The 17,825-nt window shown below is 51.4% G+C and overlaps 2 protein-coding genes across 3 annotated transcripts in view; one reads left to right on the top strand and one right to left on the bottom strand.

Moving 5' to 3' along the window:
- LOC139579781 (scavenger receptor cysteine-rich type 1 protein M130-like) overlaps nt 1-17,825 on the bottom strand; it is a 524,366-nt gene that overhangs the window by 363,638 nt on the left and 142,903 nt on the right. The window lies entirely within an intron of this gene.
- The window catches only part of LOC139577725 (uncharacterized), a 33,287-nt gene that overhangs the window by 11,690 nt on the left and 3,772 nt on the right, over nt 1-17,825 (top strand). For both annotated transcript variants that reach the window (XM_071404909.1, XM_071404908.1), the window contains exon 3: nt 10,804-10,859. In XM_071404909.1, coding sequence (XP_071261010.1) covers nt 10,804-10,859 — 56 coding nt within the window. The remainder of the gene's footprint in view (nt 1-10,803; nt 10,860-17,825) is intronic.

The raw sequence follows: 17,825 nt of genomic DNA, 5'->3' as shown, positions 1-17,825 counted from the left end.
GGGCCCTTTGGGCCTCTAGTTAAAGGTAGTGTACTACTATAGACCAGGGCCCTTTGGGCCTCTAGTTAAAGGTAGTGTACTACTATAGACCAGGGCCCTTTGAGCCTCTAGTTAAAGGTAGTGTACTACTATAGACCAGGGCCCTTTGGGCCTCTAGTTAAAGGTAGTGCACTACTATAGACCAGGGCCCTTTGGGCCTCTAGTTAAAGGTAGTGTACTACTATAGACCAGGGCCCTTTGGGCCTCTAGTTAAAGGTAGTGCACTACTATAGACCAGGGCCCTTTGGGCCTCTAGTTAAAGGTAGTGTACTACTATAGACCAGGGCCCTTTGGGCCTCTAGTTAAAGGTAGTGCACTACTATAGACCAGGGCCCTTTGGGCCTCTAGTTAAAGGTAGTGTACTACTATAGACCAGGGCCCTTTGGGCCTCTAGTTAAAGGTAGTGCACTACTATAGACCAGGGCCCTTTGGGCCTCTAGTTAAAGGTAGTGCACTACTATAGACCAGGGCCCTTTGGGCCTCTAGTTAAAGGTAGTGCACTACTATAGACCAGGGCCCTTTGGGCCTCTAGTTAAAGGTAGTGCACTACTATAGACCAGGGCCCTTTGGGCCTCTAGTTAAAGGTAGTGCACTACTATAGACCAGGGCCCTTTGGGCCTCTAGTTAAAGGTAGTGCACTACTATAGACCAGGGCCCTTTGGGCCTCTAGTTAAAGGTAGTGCACTACTATAGACCAGGGCCCTTTGGGCCTCTAGTTAAAGGTAGTGCACTACTATAGACCAGGGCCCTTTGGGCCTCTAGTTAAAGGTAGTGCACTACTATAGACCAGGGCCCTTTGGGCCTCTAGTTAAAGGTAGTGCACTACTATAGACCAGGGCCCTTTGGGCCTCTAGTTAAAGGTAGTGCACTACTATAGACCAGGGCCCTTTGGGCCTCTAGTTAAAGGTAGTGCACTACTATAGACCAGGGCCCTTTGGGCCTCTAGTTAAAGGTAGTGCACTACTATAGACCAGGGCCCTTTGGGCCTCTAGTTAAAGGTAGTGCACTACTATAGACCAGGGCCCTTTGGGCCTCTAGTTAAAGGTAGTGCACTACTATAGACCAGGGCCCTTTGGGCCTCTAGTTAAAGGTAGTGCACTACTATAGACCAGGGCCCTTTGGGCCTCTAGTTAAAGGTAGTGCACTATGCAGGGAATAGGGTGCCATTTGGGACACAGACTCTTTGCATGGAGAGGATTATTGTCACTTAAGGATCTATTTCTTCTAGATATTAATACACAGACCCAGAATAGACAGATATTTTTATGTTTATTGTGGAGGAAAATCCAGTCTGAAGGAGGACCGAGGTGGTTAAGACCATTCAGAATGAACCAGACCAGGGACAGGGCTTTGCTTGTAGGTTTCTAAGTCTAGTCTGTCTGAGGGGGGAGGGGGCCGACGCTGTCTGTCTGAGGGGGGAGGGCCGACGCGGTCTGTCTGAGGGGGGGGGGGGGCGACGCGGTCTGTCTGAGGGGGGAGGGCCGACGCGGTCTGTCTGAGGGGGGGGGGGGGGGGGGCGACGCGGTCTGTCTGAGGGGGGAGGGCCGACGCGGTCTGTCTGAGGGGGAGGGCCGAGGCTGTCTGTCTGAGGGGGGAGGGCCGACGCGGTCTGTCTGAGGGGGAGGGGGCTGACGCGGTCTGTCTGGGGGGGAGGGCCGACGCTGTCTGTCTGAGGGGGAGGGCCGACGCTGTCTGTCTGAGGGGGAGGGCCGACGCGAGGGCCGACGCGGTCTGTCTGAGGGGGAGGGCCGACGCGGTCTGTCTGAGGGGGAGGGCCGACGCGGTCTGTCTGAGGGGGAGGGCCGACGCGGTCTGTCTGAGGGGGAGGGCCGACGCGAGGGCCGACGCTGTCTGTCTGAGGGGGAGGGCCGACGCGGTCTGTCTGAGGGGGAGGGCCGACGCGGTCTGTCTGAGGGGGAGGGCCGACGCTGTCTGTCTGAGGGGGAGGGCCGACGCTGTCTGTCTGAGGGGGAGGGCCGACGCGGTCTGTCTGAGGGGGAGGGCCGACGCGGTCTGTCTGAGGGGGAGGGCCGACGCGGTCTGTCTGAGGGGGAGGGCCGACGCGGTCTGTCTGAGTGGGAGGGCCGACGCTGTCTGTCTGAGGGGGAGGGCCGACGCGGTCTGTCTGAGGGGGAGGGCCGACGCGGTCTGTCTGAGGGGGAGGGGGCTGACGCGGTCTGTCTGGGGGGGAGGGCCGACGCTGTCTGTCTGAGGGGGAGGGCCGACGCTGTCTGTCTGAGGGGGAGGGCCGACGCGAGGGCCGACGCGGTCTGTCTGAGGGGGAGGGCCGACGCGGTCTGTCTGAGGGGGAGGGCCGACGCGGTCTGTCTGAGGGGGAGGGCCGACGCGGTCTGTCTGAGGGGGAGGGCCGACGCGAGGGCCGACGCTGTCTGTCTGAGGGTGAGGGCCGACGCGGTCTGTCTGAGGGGGAGGGCCGACGCGGTCTGTCTGAGGGGGAGGGCCGACGCTGTCTGTCTGAGGGGGAGGGCCGACGCTGTCTGTCTGAGGGGGAGGGCCGACGCGGTCTGTCTGAGGGGGAGGGCCGACGCGGTCTGTCTGAGGGGGAGGGCCGACGCGGTCTGTCTGAGGGGGAGGGCCGACGCGGTCTGTCTGAGTGGGAGGGCCGACGCTGTGTGTCTGAGGGTGAGGGCCGACGCGAGGGCCGACGCTGTCTGTCTGAGGGGGAGGGCCGACGCTGTCTGTCTGAGGGGGAGGGCCGACGCTGTCTGTCTGAGGGGGAGGGCCGACGCGAGGGCCGACGCTGTCTGTCTGAGGGGGAGGGCCGACGCTGTCTGTCTGAGGGGGAGGGCCGACGCGGTCTGTCTGAGGGGGAGGGCCGACGCGGTCTGTCTGAGGGGGAGGGCCGACGCGGTCTGTCTGAGGGGGAGGGCCGACGCGGTCTGTCTGAGGGGGGAGGGCCGACGCGGTCTGTCTGAGGGGGGAGGGCCGACGCGGTCTGTCTGAGGGGGGAGGGCCGACGCGGTCTGTCTGAGGGGGGAGGGCCGACGCGGTCTGTCTGAGGGGGGAGGGCCGACGCTGTCTGTCTGAGGGGGGAGGGCCGACGCGAGGGCCGACGCTGTCTGTCTGAGGGGGAGGGCCGACGCTGTCTGTCTGAGGGGGAGGGCCGACGCTGTCTGTCTGAGGGGGAGGGCCGACGCTGTCTGTCTGAGGGGGAGGGCCGACGCGGTCTGTCTGAGGGGGAGGGCCGACGCGGTCTGTCTGAGGGGGAGGGCCGACGCGGTCTGTCTGAGGGGGGAGGGCCGACGCGGTCTGTCTGAGGGGGGAGGGCCGACGCTGTCTGTCTGAGGGGGGAGGGCCGACGCTGTCTGTCTGAGGGGGGAGGGCCGACGCGAGGGCCGACGCTGTCTGTCTGAGGGGGAGGGCCGACGCTGTCTGTCTGAGGGGGAGGGCCGACGCGGTCTGTCTAGGGGGGAGGGCCGACGCGGTCTGTCTGAGGGGGGAGGGCCGACGCGGTCTGTCTGAGGGGGGAGGGCCGACGCGGTCTGTCTGAGGGGGGAGGGGGCCGACGCGGTCTGTCTGAGGGGGAGGGGGCCGACGCGGTCTGTCTGAGGGGGAGGGGGCCGACGCGGTCTGTCTGAGGGGGGGTGGCCGACGCGGGGGCCGACGCGGTCTGTCTGGGGGGGAGGGCCGCCGCGGTCTGACTGGGGGGGAGGGCTGACGCGGTCTGTCTGAGGGGGGGGGCGACGCGAGGGCCGACGCTGTCTGTCTGAGGGGGAGGGCCGACGCGGTCTGTCTGAGGGGGAGGGCCGACGCGGTCTGTCTGAGGGGGAGGGCCGACGCGGTCTGTCTGAGGGGGAGGGCCGACGCTGTCTGTCTGAGGGGGGAGGGCCGACGCTGTCTGTCTGAGGGGGGAGGGCCGACGCGGTCTGTCTGAGGGGGGAGGGCCGACGCGGTCTGTCTGAGGGGGGAGGGGGCCGACGCGGTCTGTCTGAGGGGGGAGGGGGCCGACGCGGTCTGTCTGAGGGGGAGGGGGCCGACGCGGTCTGTCTGAGGGGGGGGGGGCCGACGCGGGGGCCGACGCGGTCTGTCTGGGGGGGAGGGCCGCCGCGGTCTGACTGGGGGGGAGGGCTGACGCGGGGGCCGACGCGGTCTGTCTGAGGGGGAGGGCCGACGCGGTCTGTCTGAGGGGGGGGGGCGACGCGGTCTGTCTTAGGGGGCAGACGCGGTCTGTCTGAGGGGGAGGGGGCCGACGCGGTCTGTCTGAGGGGGGGGCAACGCGGTCTGTCTGAGGGGGCCGCCGCGGTCTGTCTGAGGGGGGGGGGGGGGGGGGCCGACGCTGTCTGTCTGAGGGGGGAGGGCCGACGCGGTCTGTCTGGGGGGGAGGGCCGACGCGGTCTGTCTGGGGGGGGAGGGCCGAGGCGGTCTGTCTGGAGGGGGAGGGCCGCCGCGGTCTGTCTGAGGGCTGAGAAACGTTTACAAGGGAGAATGTGTCAGCCAAAGAGAGAATGAGGGGGAGGGAGGGATTGACACTTGTTTTTGTAATTTCTCCCTTTCTCCTATGTTCATGAGTTCTCACCAACAAGAGACACAAGCCCCACTAGCCAAATCTGCACTCTATCTATCATGTTCTCGCTCGCTCTCTCTCTAGTTAGGTTTCTGTTTCCTCTCTCCTTCACCCTCTTTCCCCTTCTCTCTTCCTGTTCTTCTCTCTGTTTAGGCCTCTCTCTCTTCTCTCTCTGTTTAGTTTCTGTTGTAACAGTTATGCAATGTGTGTGTGTGTGAAGTACATGTAGCAGCAGCAGAACACAGTACAGCTGGGCAGCTTCACATTCTACTGAAGTTGTAGAGAGAGGCAGAAATGGAGTGGGAGGATTGAAGGACAACAATATAGTGACTAGAGGGAAAAGACTCAGCTTGGCTTTTGGAAGAGTGGACAGAAGGAGAGTCTCTCGGCTGAGCCCTGTCTGTCAGGGAAGCAGGGAGAGGGGGTGAAGAGAGCGAGTGGAGTGTAAAGGAGAGAAGGTTCATGTGGTGTTGTGTGTGGGGTTTACATGTGTAGTGTTGGTGAGGTCTGGTTTTAGAGTGTAAGCGTTAGGAAGTGGCCTGTGTGGGGTTTACATGTGTAGTGTTGGTGAGGTCTGGTTTTAGAGTGTAAGCGTTAGGGAGTGGCCTGTGTGGGGTTTACATGTGTAGTGTTGGTGAGGTCTGGTTTTAGAGTGTAAGCGTTAGGGAGTGGCCTGTGTGTGTGGGCCTTGTTTACTGGCTGTCTGGGTGGGCTGGCTTTGGAGCAGGAGGAACAGAACTGTGTCAGCAGCACAGAGGGTTTTTCACAAATAGATCCCTGTTTAGTGTATTATATTAGACCAGAACACTAGTGACCAGAGAGGTCTATGGGGTCCTGGTTAACACTAGTGACCAGAGAGCTCTATGGGGTCCTGGTTAACACTAGTGACCAGAGAGCTCTATTGGGTCCTGTTTAACACTAGTGACCAGAGGTCTATTGGGTCCTGGTTAACACTAGTGACCAGAGAGCTCTATTGGGTCCTGTTTAACACTAGTGACCAGAGAGATCTATTGGTCCTGTTTAACACTAGTGACCAGAGAGATCTATTGGGTCCTGTTTAACACTAGTGACCAGAGAGCTCTATTGGTCCTGTTTCACACTAGTGACCAGAGAGCTCTATTGGTTCTGTTTAACACTAGTGACCAGAGCTCTATAGGGTCCTGTTTAACACTAGTGACCAGAGAGGTCTATGGGGTCCTGTTTAACACGAATGACCAGAGAGGTCTATGGGGTCCTGTTTAACACTAGTGACCAGAGCTCTATTGGTCCTGTTTAACACTAGTGACCAGAGAGGTCTATGGGTCCTGTTTAACACTAGTGACCAGAGCTTTGTTGGGTCCTGTTTAACACTAGTGACCAGAGAGATCTATTGGGTCCTGTTTAACACTAGTGACCAGAGCTCTATGGGGTCCTGTTTAACACTAATGACCAGAGAGGTCTATGGGGTCCTGTTTAACACTAGTGACCAGATCTTTATTGGGTCCTGTTTAACACGAATGACCAGAGAGGTCTATTGGGTCCTGTTTAACACTAGTGACCAGAGAGCTCTGTTGGGTCCTGTTTAACACTAGTGACCAGAGAGATCTATTGGTCCTGTTTAACACTAGTGACCAGAGAGATCTATTGGGTCCTGTTTAACACTAGTGACCAGAGAGATCTATTGGGTCCTGTTTAACACTAGTGACCAGAGCTCTATTGGGTCCTGTTTAACACTAGTGACCAGAGAGATCTATTGGGTCCTGTTTAACACTAGTAACCAGAGCTCTATTGGGTCCTGTTTAACACTAGTGACCAGAGCTCTGTTGGGTCCTGTTTAACACTAGTGAACAGAGAGATCTATTGGGTCCTGTTTAACACTAGTGACCAGAGAGATCTATTGGGTCCTGTTTAACACTAGTGACCAGAGATCTATTGGGTCCTGTTTAACACTAGTGACCAGAGAGATCTATTGGGTCCTGTTTAACACTAGTGACCAGAGAGATCTATTGGGTCCTGTTTAACAGTAGTGACCAGAGCTTTGTTGGGTCCTGTTTAACACTAGTGTACTATATAAGGGAATAAGGTGCCATTTGGGACATAGAGAGACATGGAGATCATTACATCACTATTGTTACTACTACAGAGTTGGAGGTGGGGCGAGCGAATGAAATCAAGAAGGGCAGAAGGGGAAAGTCAAATTTAGGGAGAGAGGGAGGGTGGCAGGGAAAGGGGGAGTGTCATTCCTATGTCTACAATGGGAAGCGCCACTTATTGGCTCACACACACACACACACACACACACACACTGGTGCTGTCAGGCACATGTGCTTTGCTTATTCTCTGTTTTTGTTTTTACGAGATAGTTTTTTAGTGTGTCTGTGGTGAAGGCCTCATTGTATTCTACAAGGCTGGTGCTGAAGTCTGTCGTGTTGTGTTCAGATATCTTAAGATCTTCCTGTGTGTCTCTCTCGCTTCTCTCTCTCTCTCGCTTCTCTCTCTCTCTCTCTCACCTCTCTCTCTCTCGCTTCTCTCTCTCCTTACTTTCTCGCCTCTCTTTCTCTCGCCTCTCAATTTCTCTCGTTTTTAGATGTGAAAAGTTAGTAAGAAATAATCTCACCAACTACTGATGAGAGAGAGATGGAGGGAGAACGATATGAAAGAGGAGAGCTAGAAAGGGATGTGTTAATGAGGGATGAGAGCGAGAGAGGGGGGGTGACATGAAGAAGAGATGTGGGGGGGGCTGGTGATGCGTAGAGAGAGGGTGCAATGTGTTGGAGGGAGAAATGGTGACAAAATAATGGAGGGAGGAGGAGAAGAGGAAATGGTGACAAAATAATGGAGGGAGGAGGAGAAGAGGAAATGGATAGAAATAGCTGATGCACTCTGAAGCTGATCCCCCCCCCCCTCCCTCTCTCTCTCCCACCATCCCCGGTCTCTCTCTCCCACCATCCCCCTTACAGCTGATGCACTCTGAAGCTTACAGAAAATCAATAGCAGTCAAGAGAAGCCACAATCTATTTCTCTTTCCATACTGTCTCCTCTCTCTCCCCCTCCCTCTCTCTGTCCCACCATCCCCCAGTCTCCTCTCCTCCCCTCCATATATCTTACCCATGCCTCTGTCTCCTCTCTCTCCCCCTCCCTCTCTCTGTCCCACCATCCCCCAGTCTCCCCTCCTCTTATTTATTTTCCACATCCCCATGGCAACCCTGACACATCCACTCTATCCCCCCTCACCCATGGCAACCCTGACACATCCACTCTATCCCCCCTCACCCATGGCAACCCTGACACATCCACTCTACCCCCCCTCACCCATGGCATCCCTGCCACATCCACTCTATCCCCCCCTCTCACCCATGGCAACCCTGCCACATCCACTCTATCCCCCCCTCACCCATGGCAACCCTGCCACATCCACTATATCCCCCCCTCTCACCCATGGCATCCCTGCCACATCCACTCTATCCCCCCTCTCACCCATGGCAACCCTGACACACCCACTCTATCCCCCCTCACCCATGGCAACCCTGACACGTCCACTCTATCCCCTCTCACCCATGGCAACCCTGACACATCCACTCTATCCCCCCTCACCCATGGCAACCCTGACACATCCACTCTACCCCCCCTCACCCATGGCATCCCTGACACATCCACTCTATCCCCCCCCTCACCCATGGCATCCCTGACACATCCACTCTACCCCCCCTCTCACCCATGGCAACCCTGCCACATCCACTCTACCCCCCCTCTCACCCATGGCAACCCTGCCACATCCACTCTATCCCCCCTCTCACCCATGGCAACCCTGACACATCCACTATATCCCCCCCTCTCACCCATGGCATCCCTGCCACATCCACTCTATCCCCCCTCTCACCCATGGCAACCCTGACACATCCACTATATCCCCCCCCTCACCCACATCCCTGCCACATCCACTCTATCCCCCCTCTCACCCATGGCAACCCTGACACATCCACTCTATCCCCCCTCTCACCCATGGCAACCCTGACACATCCACTCTATCAGGCCTGCTGTCCTGTTCTCTCCTGTCCCATGGTGTGTAGAGTCATTTGGGCCTCCAGTGTCCACTTGGGAGAAGTCCAGGACAGACCAGGGCTGTTAGTGTCAGTACTTCTGGTAGTGTGATGTCACCTCAGTCAGCCCTCCAGAAGGAAAACAAACCCACTGAATAGAAGATGAAACAGGGTCACAGTCTGGGGGTGATGTCATCTGAAAACTGCTGCTTTAATCCTGGATTACTGGCTTTGCCGTGTGTGTGTTTGATGCGTGTGTGTTTGATGCGTGTGTGTTTGGTGTGTGTGTGTGTTTGCTGTGTGTGTGTGTGTGTGTGTTTGCTATATTGTTTTCTGCTTCTGAATGTAAGGAGTGTAGCTAGTCCTTTTCTCTCTCTGATCTCTCTCTCACACACACACACACACACACACACACACACACACACACAAGCGAGACACTAACTCGCACAAACATGTTTGTATGTTGAGGTCCAGATGTTTGATAATGAAAACAACAATAGTTAAATCTCTAATCCTTTTATAACCCTAGTATCATCTAGTCTCTATAGCCTTAGTATCATCTAGTCTCTATAGCCTTAGTATCATCTAGTCTCTATAGCCTTAGTATCATCTAGTCTCTATAGCCCTAGTATCATCTAGTCTCTATAGCCTTAGTATCATCTAGTCTCTATAGCCTTAGTATCATCTAGTCTCTATAGCCTTAGTGTCATCTAGTCTCTATAGCCTTAGTATCATCTAGTCTCTCTAGCCTTAGTATCATCTAGTTTCTATAGCCTTAGTATCATCTAGTCTCTATAGCCTTAGTATCATCTAGTCTCTATAGCCCTAGTATCATCTAGTCTCTATAGCCTTAGTATCATCTAGTCTCTATAGCCTTAGTATCATCTAGTCTCTATAGCCTTAGTATCATCTAGTCTCTCTAGCCTTAGTATCATCTAGTCTCTGTAGCCTTAGTATCATCTAGTCTCTATAGCCCTAGTATCATCTAGTCTCTATAGCCCTAGTATCATCTAGTCTCTATAGCCCTAGTATCATCTAGTCCCTATAGCCTTAGTATCATCTAGTCTCTATAGCCTTAGTATCATCTAGTCTCTATAGCCTTAGTATCATCTAGTCTCTGTAGCCTTAGTATCATCTAGTCTCTCTAGCCTTAGTATCATCTAGTCTCTATAGCCTTAGTATCATCTAGTCTCTATAGCCTTAGTATCATCTCGTCTCTATAGCCTTAGTATCATCTAGTCTCTATAGCCTTAGTATCATCTAGTCTCTATAGCCCTAGTATCATCTAGTCTCTATAGCCTTAGTATCATCTAGTCTCTATAGCCTTAGTATCATCTAGTCTCTATAGCCTTAGTATCATCTAGTCTCTATAGCCTTAGTATCATCTAGTCTCTATAGCCTTAGTATCATCTAGTCTCTATAGCCTTAGTATCATCTAGTCTCTGTAGCCTTAGTATCATCTAGTCTCTATAGCCTTAGTATCATCTAGTCTCTATAGCCTTGGTATCATCTAGTCTCTCTAGCCTTGGTATCATCTAGTCTCTCTAGCCTTGGTATCATCTAGTCTCTCTAGCCTTGGTATCATCTAGTCTCTCTAGCCTTGGTATCATCTAGTCTCTGTAGCCTTGGTATCATCTAGTCTATATACTCGAAGACTGCCCTGTAGGTTAATAATGGTATCTCTGTGTCTAGGGGCCAGTCTACCACTGTTAATAATGGTATCTCTGTGTCTAGGGGCCATGGGGCCAGTCTACCACTGTTAATAATGGTATCTCTGTGTCTAGGGGCCATGGGGCCAGTCTACCACTGTTAATAATGGTATCTCTGTGTCTAGGGGCCATGGGGCCAGTCTACCACTGTTAATAATGGTATATCTGTGTCTAGGGGCCATGGGGCCAGTCTACCACTGTTAATAATGGTATCTTTGTGTCTAGGGGCCATGGGGCCAGTCTACCACTGTTAATAATGGTATCTCTGTGTCTAGGAGCCATGGGGCCAGTCTACCACTGTTAATAATGGTATCTCTGTGTCTAGGGGCCATGGGGCCAGTCTACCACTGTTAATAATGGTATCTCTGTCTAGGGGCCAGTCTACCACTGTTAATAATGGTATCTCTGTCTAGGAGCCATGGGGCCAGTCTACCACTGTTAGTAATGGTATCTCTGTCTAGGAGCCATGGGGCCAGTCTACCACTGTTAATAATGGTATCTCTGTGTCTAGGAGCCATAGGGGGGAGGAGCCATCCTGACCATGCCTGTGGAGAGGAGGGTGACAAGGTAAGACACACACACACACACACACACAGACACAGACACAGAGTCATGATATCGTGCTCCAACAGCTCCTCTAGTGTTTACAGATATGACCTCATCGTGAGAGAGAAACTGTCAGGTCCATACCTCTGGGCTGTGTGCGGAGGGGGCTGGTTTCTGTGGGTGGGACTGGTTGGGAGATGTTGATTGGACTGAAGTGGAGCGGAAGTCAAGGAACGTGGTGGGAGGGGATGAGGGGGAGGTAGAGAAAGGAATACGGAGGGAAAGAGAGAGTGGATGAGGGAAAGAGAGAGTGGATGAGGGGGAGGTAGAGAGAGTGGATGGGGGGAGGGAAAGAGAGAGTGGATGAGGGGGAGGCAAAGAGAGAGTGGATGAGGGGGAGGCAAAGAGAGAGTGGATGAGGGGGAGGGAAAGAGAGAGTGGATGAGGGGGAGGGAGTGGAAGGGGAGGTGTATAGTGGGGAAAAAGGAGTGAGGGAGAGAGGAGGTATTGTTAATGATTTTACCTCAGCTGTTGGCGTGACCTCCGGCTGGAGGGCCGTTGGCGTGAGTGAGGGGAACTAGAGGAGGGCAGGAAGGGAGGAATGGTGGTCCAGGAAAAGACATAGATTTGAAATCAAGAGGTGGGGAGATGGTTGTGTGGGGGGTTCTAGGGGTGGGGGGGTCTAGGGAGGTGGGTGGTGGGTGGTGGGGGTCTAGGTGCCTGGGGGTGTGTGTGTGGGGGGGTCTAGGGTGTGTGGGGGTCTGCTATTATAGACCACCCTGTCTGCTCCGCTGCTAGCCTGGGAGTCTGGGCTGCATCAGGTCTGCACCGCTGACTCACTGCTAGCCTGGGAGTCTGGGCTGCATCATGTCTGCACCGCTGACTCACTGCTAGCCTGGGAGTCTGGGCTGCATCATGTTAGCTCCACTAACTCACTGCTAGCCTGGGAGTCTGGGCTGCATCAGGTCTGCACCGCTGACTCACTGCTAGCCTGGGAGTCTGGGCTGCATCAGGTCTGCTCCGCTGACTCACTGCTAGCCTGGGAGTCTGGGCTGCATCAGGTCTGCTCTGCTGACTCACTGCTAGCCTGGGAGTCTGGGCTGCATCATGTCTGCTCTGCTGACTCACTGCACAGAAGTTAACACACTTGAATAATGTGACATGGAATGTAGAAATGTTGAAACTGTGAATTACTCTTCGCATGGGGCGGCGGGTAGCCTGGCGGCGAGCGGGGCAGCGGGTAGCCTGGCGGTTAGAGCGTTGGGCAAGTAACCGAAAAAGGAAGATAGATTGAATCCCCGAGCTGACAAGGTAAAAATCTGTCGTTCTGCCCCTGAACAAGGCAGTTAACCCACTGTTCCTAGGCCGTCATTGTAAATAAGAATTTGTTCTTAACTGACTTGTCTAGTTAAATAAAGGTTCAATATAAGTTACAAATAAATAAATAAATACAATGTCCATCCAGGCTAGAATAACTTGACAATGCTAGAAGATACCGGTTGCTTCCAGCCTTTTAGGCTAACTTTCCTTGCTAGCTAACAACTATACCTAACATCAATTCACTACTCCTAGTACTTTGTTTGCGAAATATGCAGATTATTTTTTTTCCCTCAACTGATTGCCACCAAAAACCAGTATTCATTCTCGTATTCAGTCTGTATCAGGTCTCTCCCAAAGATGATCTATTGGGTCAGCTGACTGGCTCCTGGGCCGGCCCCTCCTTGCCTCATGAATGATGTCGTTACTGGTTAAAGAGACAGTGCACCCTTTTTATAAAAGAAGCGTCAACTATGCAAATGTTGATCAGTACAATTCAAAATAATACTGTATGTTCTCTTAGCCGTTTGCCAATACAATATCTCCTAAATGGAAGGGAAACCAGTTTATCATCTGTAGCTCAATAACTCAATGCATCCTATTGAACATGTATTCACCTGTATTGTGGATAGACCCGGGCTACATCTTGAGTCACCCAGTTTATCAATAGAGATTAACCATTCAAATAACTGACTGACATGATGTTATTATGTAGTTAGATTGGTAAACACAGTCATTTGATTGTATAATTGATTCATTAATGCATACATGGTGGTCTCTGGGGAAAAAATGTTGACAAGTACAGTGTTAATGTAATGATATTGAACTGCCCCAACGATTTGAACAGAGCACTAGCTGAGTTTATCTGTCTGGATAAAGTGCCATTCTGTAACTTGGGCTAATATACCTACCTTTTCTGCCTTGGTATCGTGACGCTGTGGGTGGGGTATCGTGACGCTGTGGGGGGTATCGGTATCGTGACAACACTATAAAGGGGGCAAGGAGGAATAATTTAGGATGGGGTGTAACGGGGGGGTTGAATAGTTATACTGGCTGTCCTTAAGGGTTTGAGATTGAGGGGGGGGGGTCTACACTGACCCAAATCCAGTTATTTTTAAATCACAGAGACAATTCTCAGAACCTGAGTTATGACCTTTTTAAATCTCTACAATAATAGATAATAATAATAGATGCATATATTTGAATTGGAACCTAAATAAGGTTCATTTCAGTGTGATTTATGAACCGTCAACAACAACAACAACATCCATAAAGAAAAACATTAAAGATCTGTTTAATTTGACTAGACAGGACAGTGAGCTTCAAGTATTGGGACAGTGACACGTTTTGGCTCTGTACCTCAGCACTTTGGATTTTAAATGATACTATGAGGTTCACCATATGTACCCTTTTATTTAACTAACATCTCACCATTACAATAACCAGAGAGGTTAGCATTTTATATCATAACCCCCCCCAAGACATGCTAACCTCTCACCATTACAATAACCAGAGAGGTTAGCATTTTATATCATAACCCCCCTCAAGACATGCTAACCTCTCACCATTACAATAACCAGAGAGGTTAGCATTTTATATCATAACCCCCCCCCAAGACATGCTAACCTCTCACCATTACAATAACCAGAGAGGTTAGCATGTTATATCATAACCCCCCCCAAGACATGCTAACCTCTCACCATTACAATAACCAGAGAGGTTAGCATTTTATATCATAACCCCCCTCAAGACATGCTAACCTCTCACCATTACAATAACCAGAGAGGTTAGCATTTTATATCATAACCCCCCTCAAGACATGCTAACCTCTCAGCATTACAATAACCAGGGAGGTTAGCATTTTATATCATAACCCCCCTCAAGACATGCTAACCTCTCACCATTACAATAACCAGAGAGGTTAGCATTTTATATCATAACCCCCCTCAAGACATGCTAACCTCTCACCATTACAATAACCAGAGAGGTTAGCATTTTATATCATAACCCCCCCAAGACATGCTAACCTCTCACCATTACAATAACCAGAGAGGTTAGCATTTTATATCATAACCCCCCTCAAGACATGCTAACCTCTCACCATTACAATAACCAGAGAGGTTAGCATTATATATCATAACCCCCCTCAAGACATGCTAACCTCTCACCATTACAATAACCAGAGAGATTAGCATTTTATATCATAACCCCCCTCAAGACATGCTAACCTCTCACCATTACAATAACCAGAGAGGTTAGCATTTTATATCATAACCCCCCTCAAGACATGCTAACCTCTCACCATTACAATAACCAGAGAGGTTAGCATTTTTGGGGGGTATGATATTTGTGCGTCTAACTTTCTCCCTCATTAGTCATTCACGTGTGTCTGTGTTAGTCTGAAACAGGAGTTGAAATGGACTAGTGCAGATGCTGAGGGTGTTATTGCCTGTAAAACTCAGTCTGCTCAGTGGCAGCTGCCTGCCTGCCTGCATCCTGTGGGTGTGTGTGTGTCTGCAGCCTGCGATCCAGCTGTTTCCTGTTAGCAATCACGTTGCTCGTGTGTGTGTGTGTGTGTACACGTCACTCAGCGGCTGTGACTGTTTAAAGCTTGCTGTCAAAGATAAGTTGACTTACTGAGGACACTGTCTCCTATTCTCTCTGTTCTGTAACGTCTCAGTAGACATCATGATCCAGTCTGTTCTGTAACGTCTCAGTAGACTAGACATCATGATCCAGTCTGTTCTGTAACGTCTCAGTAGACATCATGATCCAGTCTGTTCTGTAACGTCTCAGTAGACATCATGATCCAGTCTGTTCTGTAACGTCTCAGTAGACATCATGATCCAGTCTGTTCTGTAACGTCTCAGTAGACATCATGATCCAGTCTGTTCTGTAACGTCTCAGTAGACATCATGATCCAGTCTGTTCTGTAACGTCTCAGTAGACATCATGATCCAGTCTGTTCTGTAACGTCTCACTAGACATCATGATCCAGTCTGTTCTGTAACGTCTCAGTAGACTAGACATCATGATCCAGTCTGTTCTGTAACGTCTCAGTAGACTAGACCATCATGATCCAGTCTGTTCTGTAACGTTACAGTAGACTAGACATCATGATCCAGTCTGTTCTGTAACGTCTCAGTAGACTAGACATCATGATCCAGTCTGTTCTGTAACGTCTCAGTAGACTAGACATCATGATCCAGTCTGTTCTGTAACGTTACAGTAGACTAGACATCATGATCCAGTCTGTTCTGTAACGTCTCAGTAGACTAGACATCATGATCCAGTCTGTTCTGTAACGTCTCAGTAGACTAGACCATCATGATCCAGTCTGTTCTGTAACGTCTCAGTAGACTAGACATCATGATCCAGTCTGTTCTGTAACGTCTCAGTAGACTAGACCATCATGATCCAGTCTGTTCTGTAACGTCTCAGTAGACTAGACCATCATGATCCAGTCTGTTCTGTAACGTCTCAGTAGACATCATGATCCAGTCTGTTCTGTAACGTCTCAGTAGACTAGACCATCATGATCCAGTCTGTTCTGTAACGTCTCAGTAGACTAGACATCATGATCCAGTCTGTTCTGTAACGTCTCAGTAGACTAGACCATCATGATCCAGTCTGTTCTGTAACGTTACAGTAGACTAGACCATCATGATCCAGTCTTCCTTTACCACTGGCGGGTGGGGGGGTAGCCATGGTGTGTGCCTTACCACTGGGGGGGGGGGTAGCTATGGTGTGTGCCTTACCACTGGGGGGGGGGGGGGTAGCTATGGTGTATGCCTTACCACTGGGGGGGGGGGGGGGGGGGTAGCTATGGTGTGTGCCTTACCACTGGGGGGGGGGTTAGCTATGGTGTATGCCTTACCACTGGGGGGGGTAGCCATGGTGTGTGCGGGGGGGGGGTAGCCATGGTGTGTGCGGGGGGGGTATCCATGGTGTGTGCCTTGTTTGCATCAATGATTAGTTGTCACCAGATTGCAAATAACATATTTGAGTCCGAGATAATAGACTTTGTTTTAGTTAACCAGAATGAAAAATCATTATTCCTTTAGTTGTAGTTGTTTCTGGGTTTATTTAGTCGGTTACAGTCTCGTCAATTGCCACTGAAAAATATGTGTTTTGAAGAACATTTTCGTCACTGTAGTTGATGAAATGAACACTGGTGTGAATCGCACATGAGCTGGTGTGTGTGTGTGTGTGTGTGTGTACGAGGGAGTGAGCGTGCTCTTTCCGGTAAGTAAGTGACTCACCGCTGACTGAAAAGTGTTCCCCAACTGTGTCTGTGAAAGTATGTCTCACTGCATCTCAACTTGAGATGACTCTCATATGGGCCTGTATTCATGTCTCTCACTCACGGAGGAAATACCCTGAGTCACAATATGGGGGTAGAATAGGGCTTGTGTGTTACTGAGCAACAACATGGGGGTAGAATAGGGCTTGTTTGTTACTGAGCAACAATATGGGGGTAGAATAGGGCTTGTGTGTTACTGAGCAACAACACGGGGGTAGAATAGGGCTTGTGTGTTACTGAGCAACAACATGGGGTAGAATAGGGCTTGTTTGTTACTGAGCAACAACATGGGGGTAGAATAGGGCTTGTTTGTTACTGAGCAACAATATGGGGGTAGAGTAGAGCTTGTTTGTTACTGAGCAACAACATGGGGGTAGAATAGGGCTTGTGTGTTACTGAGCAACAACATGGGGGTAGAATAGGGCTTGTGTGTTACTGAGCAACAACACGGAGTAGAATAGGGCTTGTTTGTTACTGAGCAACAACATGGGTGTAGAATAGGGCTTGTGTGTTACTGAGCAACAACACCGAGTAGAATAGGGCTTGTTTGTTACTGAGCAACAACATGGGTGTAGAATAGGGCTTGTGTGTTACTGAGCAACAACACGGGGGTAGAGTAGGGCTTGTGTGTTACTGAGCAACAACACGGGGGTAGAGTAGGGCTTGTGTGTTACTGAGCAACAACATGGAGGTAGAATAGGGCTTGTGTGTTACTGAGCAACAACATGGAGGTAGAATAGGGCTTGTGTGTTACTGAGCAACAACATGGAGGTAGAATAGGGCTTGTGTGTTACTGAGCAACAATATGGGGGTAGAATAGGGCTTGTTTGTTACTGAGCAACAATATGGGGGTAGAGTAGGGCTTGTGTGTTACTGAGTAACAACATGGGGGTAGAATAGGGCTTGTGTGTTACTGAGCAACAACATGGGGGTAGAATAGGGCTTGTTTGTTACTGAGCAACAACATGGGGGTAGAATAGGGCTTGTGTGTTACTGAGCAACAATATGGGGGTAGAATAGGGCTTGTGTGTTACTGAGCAACAACATGGGGGTAGAATAGGGCTTGTGTGTTACTGAGCAACAATATGGGGTTACTGAGCAACAACATGGAGGTAGAATAGGGCTTGTGTGTTACTGAGCAACAATATGGGGGTAGAATAGGGCTTGTGTGTTACTGAGCAACAACATGGGGGTAGAATAGGGCTTGTGTGTTACTGAGCAACAACATGGGGGTAGAATAGGGCTTGTGTGTTACTGAGCAACAACATGGAGGTAGAATAGGGCTTGTGTGGTACTGAGCAACAACATGGGGGTAGAATAGGGCTTGTGTGTTACTGAGCAACAATCATGGGGTAGAATAGGGCTTG

This window comes from Salvelinus alpinus, chromosome 6, assembly GCF_045679555.1.
Source record: "Salvelinus alpinus chromosome 6, SLU_Salpinus.1, whole genome shotgun sequence".
Classification (NCBI taxonomy): domain Eukaryota; kingdom Metazoa; phylum Chordata; class Actinopteri; order Salmoniformes; family Salmonidae; genus Salvelinus; species Salvelinus alpinus.
Note: the sequence above shows the minus strand (reverse complement) of the source record. Positions and strands in the feature narration are given on the sequence as shown.